Here is a 9071-nt window from a genome sequence, read left to right as displayed (position 1 = left end):
TGAACATTAGACCGCAAATCAAACCGACTCAGCAAAAATCGTTGAACTTTCGGCAACATTTCACCTTGTAATCAAAATCCATTAGTCAACATAATTACGCTTTAATGGACACGAAAGTTGTTTATACCTCGCATCGAATCGAACCGAAAGCGATGTGTAAATATGCGTGGCTTAATTAGCGACCATAACATTTTTAAAGATTGAAATCACACAAGTTGTTGTTGTGATTTCTAGTCCATAAATCTTCCAAGCCCGGCGACGATTTTCAAGGCCTTAACTGATAACAGAGTGTTGAAATAACACTACCAAATTGTATTTGCTCAACGCCAATCGTGTTAAAAAAAAACTTTTGGAATTTGATAGAAAATATGTATTGGCAAAGGGGACGGGGTGAGACTTTTATCACGTCTTGACCATTGATGAACCTGCTCTGATTTAGATTTGGAATTGCGATTCGGACACTACATAAATTATGCAAACTTTGTCGTGTGCCAAAAAAAGTAATGCCCAAAAATTAACATGTAAATCGTAGCGAAAAATAACCCGGTAGCACATGTCATAAAACTGTCCCGATTGAAATTTTCGACGATGATTTATTGGAACAGCAGCATTGAAGTGCATTCATGGTGTGGAATTGCTAATGTGGATTGGAAATCCAACTACAGACCATATTGTAAAACTTACAAAAAACATATTTTAAAAATTATTTCGAGCATTTTACTTTAATTCAATTTTTAGATTGTTAAACTAAAATATAATTATTAAGTTATTAACTGCACAGCATCCATAAAAGTTTAAACGCAATATTGATTCTAAGGATATAGATTTTTGTTATTCATTTATAACAAATATTCTACAAAAGAACTAGATTAAAACATTAATATTAAGAAATATTTATATTAAAACACTTTTAAGGAAACAAAAAAATTATATTTAATATCTTCCTTAAACCTTTTGTTTCTCATCAGAGAATGGTTTTACTAAAAGGATTTTTACTATAACGCAACCATTTGTTGAAAATCTCTTTACAAACCTGGCTAAACTATAAATTTGCACAACCAAAATCTCCAAGTAAATCCCCTGAACATGGAAAATATTTAAAAAAGATATCCCCGTAAGCCTGGCAAACCCTTTCGAACTTGCGGCAAACAGAGACATTTTACCACCTGGCATTAGATTTCCATTTAGCGCTCGTTCCGGCCCAGAAATGCAGCCGCAAAAACAAAAACTATGAATGGCAGTTTAAGCCAAATTACACAAAGGCCAAGAGCAACAACAACCGAACGGAAGCCATATGCAGAAAAGTCGGCAGCGGTAAGAGCAGCGCATTAAATTGGTCCCGCCCCGCGGTAAGCACTCCATTTCACTCACTCCCATGCAGATATGCAATATCTGGGGTAGATAAAATCCACAAAGCAGGGATGAACAAGATGGCTATAGAGTGTGGCTATATAATGTCTCCCTTTCTGACCCGACAAACTGGTTTGGCCTGCGCGAGAGAGGGAGAGATTTCCAAAGGCAGACGGCAACCACTCTCACCGACATTCGAGCAGCGCACACTTGGTGGTGCCGCCGCGCTCTCCGGATTTATTCAGACATCGAACGTCGTCGAGAGCACACGTCTATATTCCCCGTCTTCCGACCAAAAAAAAAAAAACGAGCGCGTCGATCGCTATAAAGTTAAAGTCCCCAGACCTCGAGTGCGTGTGTGATTTCCATTGGTATATATATTCAAGCGTCTCCAATGCGTCGCTTAGTGTGAAAAATATTTGAAACAACATAAAGAGTTGAAAAACATAAGAACTTTTCTGAGGATTACGAACGAACCGTGTTTTGACCCCCCAAAAAGCCGCCAACATAGCCGAACTAACCGCCGTATTTATGACTAAGATGATTCCGCCGGTTCCCACCGCCGCTGCAGCCGTCATGATGCCCACGCCCAAGCAGAAGATCGGATTCAGCATCGAGTCCATTGTGGGCAACGATGTCAGCACTGCCGCCGGCAATTCGACGCCGGAGCTATCATCCGAACCCCAGAGTCCGCCGCCCGGCGAGCGAAATGTGCCCGGTTCGCCGCCCCAAACTCCGCCCGCGACTCTGACTTTGATACCCGGCTCACCTCCGCACCATCTGATGGCTCCCCCTGCCCACGGACTTCAGTATTCGCATCAGCAACAGCAGCATCTGCCACCTCAGCCTCATCCGCATCCGCATCTTTCGCCCGCCCAGCAGCACGTTCTGCACCAGCACCTCCTCATGCAACAGCAACACCAGCAACAGCAGCAGCAGCAACATCAGCATCCTGGCACCCCCAAGAGCCACCAGGACATCCAGGAGCTGTTGCAGCGACTGCATCACAATGCCGCCATGGCCAGCGGATTGAGTCCGCTGCAGACACGCCTCTCCCCCGAAACGGAGCAGCCCCAAATGCCGGTTTCCCTCAAGCGCGAACGCTCACCTGCACCACCTGCCATGGAGCAGGCGGAGAATCCCGCCCAGCGCATCCAGCCACCGCATACTCCTCCGAAATCAGTGAGCCCGCAATCGTCGCAGCCGTCTTCGTCGCCCACTTTGCTCATCAGCAGTCCGCATGCCACGCCCCCGCAACAGCAACAGCCGCCCAGCTATCCCAAGCCCGCCATGATGCATCCGGGAGGAGCGGGTCCCGGCATGATGATGCCCGGCATGCCACCGGCCGGCCTGGTGCGTCCCTTCCCCATGGGACCCGGCGGACCGCCAATGCCGCAAGGACAACCGGGAATGCCGGACATCAAGGCCCTGCCGCCGTACATCAACGCTCCGCCGGAGCTGCCGCCCCAGCACAATCCGCACCTCATTGCCGCCGCCCAGTTCCAAATGGCCGCCGCCCTGCAGGCGGGTCATGTCCTGGGTCCTGCGGCCGCTGCCGCTGCTGCCGCCGGTCTGCCGCCCCACGCCGCCCAGTTCATGCCCAATCCGGGCATGGCCAGGGATAGCTATCAGCTGTACCCTTGGCTGCTCAGCCGCCACGGAAGGATCTTCCCACACCGTTTCCCTGGAAGTAAGTATCTCAGATATAAGTTCTTCTATTTAGGATAATTGCAGATCTAAATAATTAAAGTCAAACTTATAGTAAAGTTCAAATATTTGCAATCCCAAATACAATTCACTAAGGATTATCTCTTCTCTTGATAAAACTCATTTTGAATTCAATTAAGAGTCTTAGTTTAAGGCTTTTTGTGATTTAACATATTAATGAGACGATTGCTTGATAATAAAAAGGTTCTCATATTTAAATTAGTAAAAACTTAATAAAATCCAATTTGTATGTAACATGCAATGGCTGCTAAAGTGAAGCTTCATTTCCTCTTAAGTTTATCATCTTTAACAACTGATGACTAACCAAAACCCTTTCTTTTCTGCTCTTCTTCAAGGTTTTCTGGTGCCCCCGTTCCGCAAACCCAAGCGCATCCGCACCGCCTTCTCCCCCTCGCAGCTGCTGAAGCTGGAGCACGCCTTCGAGAGCAACCAGTACGTGGTGGGGGCGGAGCGCAAGGCCCTGGCCCAGACCCTCAATCTCTCGGAGACGCAGGTGAAGGTGTGGTTCCAGAACCGCCGGACCAAGCACAAGCGAATGCAGCAGGAGGACGAGAAGGGCGGCGGCGAGGGATCGCAGAGGAATATGCACAACGGCAGTGGCGACGAGGACGACGACGAGCTCATCGACATGGAGATGGACGAGTGTCCCAGCGATGAGGAGCACGAGCTGGACGCCAGTCACTAAAACCTAAATACAGGAGACAATCCTGCGGCGGTCCGTGAGTTCCTTACCCTGGCGATGGGGTCCAGTTCCGGTTTCGAGGGTTCCCAGTCGAGCCAACGCGAAAGTAACATAGTTTGTTTTGTTGTGATATATTCTTAGAGCGTTCTTAAGGCATTTAGGCTAGCTGTACATAGGAAAGTATTAAACACCCCTCTCCATCTCCCTCTCTCAAGATCCGTGCCAAATCCTTGCGAAGAAACGAGATTGAGTAGAGCTCAAAGAAAGCAAGTTGTTTCCTCTTTCTCTTTCCAAAATATCTGAAAAAAAAACACTTAAAAAAGAACCTTAGGCTAGACACCAACTATAACTGTACAAATTTAATGAATTAAGCGTGTAAATATTCATGACAAGCATTACTTTTAATTAGTGAATTTCTCCAGAACAAATCGTACTCAAAGCCACTACCTATTGTATAATTCTTGTATATTGTATGACGATCTAGCATTTATTTATGTTTAGTCTTAAGCACGAACCTCTAGAGTCGCTCAACTGCAGCTGGATATTATTTAAGCCCGTTTAATATATAGCCCTAGTTGCTAGTAACTATTCCTAAGCCAAGACAACATGATTGTAAGAAATACACAAAAATATTATCATATAAAATATAAAATATTCATTATGAAAAGAAATCTAAAAAAAAATGTTCGTTGGATTCATTTTGGGACTATGGTATGGGTACATTTCTCTTTTCAGAATATTTGTATTTGGAAATAGATTGAATATTAATTTCAAAATCATTTTAATTCTTTATCAAAATTAATAAGATAACCATAATATATGTAGTATACACTAAGTCCATCTTTTGATGGACAAATTTAGTTTAAAAGCAATTCGAAAATTAATTAAATTATAAAATTTCTAAATGTTAATGGTTTGAATTCGAAAAATGTGCGTAATGTAATGGAAGTCACATTTCTACTTTCCTTCTTCAGTTAACATGTTCATTTAATAATATTTTTTTGTTTCCATGTTTTTATTTTTGCATCTCCACCCCCTTTTAATTGAGTTCGTCCCACTGTGTGACAGAGTTGGAAATTATGCGCCATCAATTAATTAGCGGGTGACATTTAACATTGTTGTTGCTGTTTCTGTCCACTCGATTGGTGACAGGTGCGGCGAAGGAGGAAGTGGGACGGGGCATAAAAGGAGAGGGAGAGATGGGGAGGAAGGCGACTATAAAATGCATTTAGCGATCGTTATTTCTTATAGATTTCATAAGCATTTTAATTGCACAATTTAAAATGCAAATCGTGTTTTAATGTAGAATTTAATTGAGCGCAGTTTGTGCGAGATCTAAGGGGCGGGGGTGGTGGTTTAAGGGGGGTAGTGGGGGATTCAGGTGGAAAAGAGCCCCCTGTGAAAACTGGTTAATAAGCCACCCGAGGTGTGCCAATGATTTAAAAGCCAAATTTATGATTATGGGACCACAAATTTATGCGACAATTGTGGATAAACGGGTGGCGAGGGGGGCTCTTATCGTTATCGGCAATCATATATCGGCTATCCGCTATCGGCTATTTAATGAGTATGCAGTGGCTAATTGCAATGGGCAAACTGCAAGGCAACCGGCCCGATTGGACTAGATGATATGGCTAATTAACAGACCTAACGAGTCTAATTACTAGCTGTTAACAGCACTAAATTGTGGCACTCTGTCAAAGGTCCCTCTCCATAAAATCGGGGTGATTGTGGGGGCTATGGCAATCACAAAGTTTTGCAATTGAAAAAGGCATAAATCAGAGCGGGCAAATTATATGTTTTGCAGTGGCGATTTGAATCGCGGATTTACCTATAAAACAGCGGCTAATGGCATATCTTGTTTGCTTAGCGGGCACGCACATTTGATGGAAACTTCGAAGCTCGAGATATCGGGGGGCAACTGTAATTAATAATGGGGCTGGGGCACGCCCCTTGCATATTGGATTGGGGCTTATCTGCTGCCCTGCTTTTCAATAACACTCTTCAAATGTTTCTGTAGAACGAAAAACAGTGCGAAGGGACCGAAAACGAAACGTAACGAAAAACGAAATCGGAATGAAATCCCTTTGCTGATAATTCTCGGAAATTAAAACACAATTTGGTAAGTTGTTGCTGTTGATGATGTTATACATATATCAGACATACATATGTTTGTACAACTTGTTTTGCCTCGTGGCTGGCGTGGTTTTTTATTTTTTTTTGTTGTGTGTTGATTTGGTTTTCTGAATGCCTCAAAAGGTTTGTTATGCGGCGCGCCCCAAAAAGAGAGATATAGAAATAATAATAACGCATTCACTTTATGGCCAGCACCACGCACAACTTGCTGCCCGTTGTTATTGCTATTTATCCCATAAAGTTTATTAAGTAATCCAATTTGGTTGAATTAGCTGTGTCTCGTCTTGAAGTTATTTCGGATTTTAATTGAGTTTGGGTTTCTCTTAGCAAGCCCACCCCCTCCCCAATGCTCATTATTGTCTGTTGAATTTCACCGATCGCTGATCGATGGCCGGCATAATGCAAATTGTCAAGCCAAGATAGCAAGATCGAGGCCCCTGGCCCCTTAATGACCATCCTCGAAGGCCGGGTTCAAGATCGGGACGTGCCACATCTCGGTGTTCTGTTTAATGTGTGTTTCCTGGAAGATTAATACGGCGAAATTAAGGAAAATAAATAAATGTCAGCGCTGTACAAGATCGTTATCGCATTTAACAATAATTACCCTGATATGGGATATGCTAACTAATCTGTTAAGCCCGCTCATTCCGGCCCAGGATCGTTCGGAGATGCGACGTTGGCCAACAGGTTTTTGGCCCGAAACGACTGTTTAGTGCTTTCCGTTGTCGCCCGAGACAGACATCATCGAAGGTGTCGCCGGCCGCTTGTTGTGTTAAATTAAGTAATTAATTTAAAAGTCCATGTTCGGTCCGTTTGTCTAACGAAAGACTTAGGCGACGAACTTCGTTCGGCCGCCACGCTTGTTAACCCCACTTCCGTCATTATTGTTTCGGGACCCCAAAGATTTCGATCAGCTCGGCTTCAATTGCTTGTAATTTACTGGGGGATTGTTCTCGTTTCGGCCGGCACTTCCTGCAGTTCGGCTAGATTGGCATCACTTTTCCAGGCCCTCGACATTTGTTTGTCGTAATAATAATTCGTAAGCGTTTTAATTGAATGATCCGTCGGTGGGCGTCTCCCGCTACACTCCAGATCCGCTGTGTCATTGCCAACTGCTCGACTTGTGTCCCCGGGTAAACTGAATAAACATTTGACTCGACTTTAGGCCCTCAAGTGCTTAATTAAGAGCCGCAACAACGTCTCGTTTTGGCCTTTATTTATTTAACATTTTCGCTGCGGCCATAGCCCAATATTTTGATGTTTTCTAATTGCCTCAATTATGTTTGGCTCCCCGAGTGTTTGGACTGTTAGATCGACGGCCTCATCACGAATCTCTGGCGCCAGACGCCGTCTCTTTCATATGCAAAGTGCTCCTCCGCCGATCAAATATCGAATGCTTTAATTTGGTATATCAAAGAGAGACATTATGCTGCTGCCTGCCATTCTCCGTTCCCCGGCTCGTAAAAGCGTCAAATTTCTCAATTCTCAATTCTCAGTTGCCCATTACCGATTCCCGATTTCGTGGCCAGCTCCATGGGGCGTCCTAATTGTTGATATGCATCTCGGTTTCTCTGCCGCTCAGTCGTTCAGTCACTCAGTTATTGGGTCTGTCGGGAGACTCTTAATATTATTTGGTGAGGTTTATGTTTTATTTCAAATTAGTCACATAAATATGCACTCTTTATGACAACCTGATGTTTGTTGTTACTGTTTTATGCTCGTTGAGCTGGAGCGCCCACGCTGCGTATGATTGTTGGCATTTCACTAGCCACGCACAGTGGTTCGAAGTAATCCATAAAGGTTAGCGGCCCAAAAACCTGTCAGCTATTTAAGATCCTACTAATTTATTCATCTTGAAACTTTCAGAGTGACTGAAAAGGTCTATTAAAGTTTCTTTTACTTTTGACATGTGTTAGCAATTAAAATAATAATAATGTTTTAGAATAAATTACTATTTTATTAAAAAGTAGTCCCAATTCAAAAATATTTGTAGGAAAAGTATTTAAAGTGTTCAAAAATATTTATATTCTTTAATTTTATTTGGCAATTTTTTTCTATTTTTGTATACTTTCTCCACTGTGCAGCGATTGGCTCTCGAAATAAATGCCATTCCATACTGCCCGCAGTGCAATGCATTATTCAAACGCTGGAGAAAATCCCGCCTTGGACATTTAGCTGGTTAAACAATCAATTAGTGACGACCGCAACTGAATCGCTGATGCCGTTATTGAATTATACTTGGGGCGAAGCTATCGGAGGGCCATATGGAACCCGAAGCCCTGCTCCTCCTCCAAAATATAAACCCGCCCTGACAGGCCAACAAATGCTCGGATTGCGTGTTGGTCAAGGTAATTATGGGTTTGCCATTCGATGGGGCCTGCATATGGGTTCTACTTCTACACTTTGTGGCTCAATGTAAGGTGTATGCAGCCATGGTTGTGTAGTATAGTGTATACACTATAGTGTCTGGTGGTCGGTGGTCCGGGCCAATGAGGCGTCATCTAATATATTGCAATTACAAGCGGCAATTAGTCAATTTGCCAGACTCGAACACGAAACGCTTTTCATATAATTAAAAGCCAATTAGAATATTTATTATGAAAATTGCTCAACAAATGTGCATAATTGAAGCGATGTGAATTCGTTTAAATTACAGGCCGCTCGACCGATTTCCATGTAGTTGGCAGTCATGAGAACCTCCCAAAGGGGGTTCTACTGTCCGATGCCTCCAACCAGTTAGTGGTTTTCTATAATTGAATCAGGTACTTCCTGCAAAACAATTACGGGCACGGGAAGCTTATTACAGGTTTAGTTTGGATGATAAACAAGAACATTAAAACACCCTAAAGTTTAAAGTAACATTATTGTTTATTTAATAACTAAAACAAAAGAATTATGTAGCAAGTTTGTTACTCTCAATGAGAAAAGATAAATAAGAAGTATTTTTTATAACTGCTTATTAGTATTTACTGGCTACTTAATAGAATTTAAAAAAAATTCAAAAAGCCTATTACGGATTGACCATTAATACATTTATAGTCCCAACATTAAAATGTGTTCTAAGAAAAGTTTTTCCTTGAAAACCTCCTATAAAGTTGTTTAGCCTTAATGACACATTCCGTAAATATTTCTTGTTTTCTGCAGCTAATATCGCACCTGTGCTAAAGAGACTTTT

At 42.9% G+C, this 9071-nt stretch overlaps 1 protein-coding gene across 1 annotated transcript; it reads left to right on the top strand.

Moving 5' to 3' along the window:
• Positions 1-1580: 1580 nt before the first annotated feature.
• Positions 1581-4427, top strand: LOC108044055 (homeotic protein empty spiracles). The gene is made up of 2 exons (XM_017122908.2): positions 1581-3040; positions 3414-4427. The coding sequence occupies exons 1-2, from the start codon at positions 1882-1884 to the stop codon at positions 3761-3763; spliced, it is 1509 nt and encodes a 502-aa protein (XP_016978397.2). The 5' UTR covers positions 1581-1881; the 3' UTR covers positions 3764-4427.
• Positions 4428-9071: the final 4644 nt, after the last annotated feature.

Source organism: Drosophila rhopaloa, unplaced genomic scaffold, assembly GCF_018152115.1.
Source record: "Drosophila rhopaloa isolate 14029-0021.01 unplaced genomic scaffold, ASM1815211v1 contig_167, whole genome shotgun sequence".
NCBI lineage: Eukaryota > Metazoa > Arthropoda > Insecta > Diptera > Drosophilidae > Drosophila > Drosophila rhopaloa.
The sequence above is the reverse complement of the archived record's forward strand: the minus strand, read 5'-3'. Positions and strand labels throughout refer to the sequence as shown.

Bases quoted from the DNA above. Each gene is read 5' to 3' on its own strand.
- LOC108044055 (XM_017122908.2), top strand. From the start codon at position 1,882: ATGACTAAGATGATTCCGCCGGTTCCCACCGCCGCTGCAGCCGTCATG. The intron at 3,041-3,413 runs GTAAGTATCTCA...CTCTTCTTCAAG, and splicing joins CCCACACCGTTTCCCTGGAA to GTTTTCTGGTGCCCCCGTTC.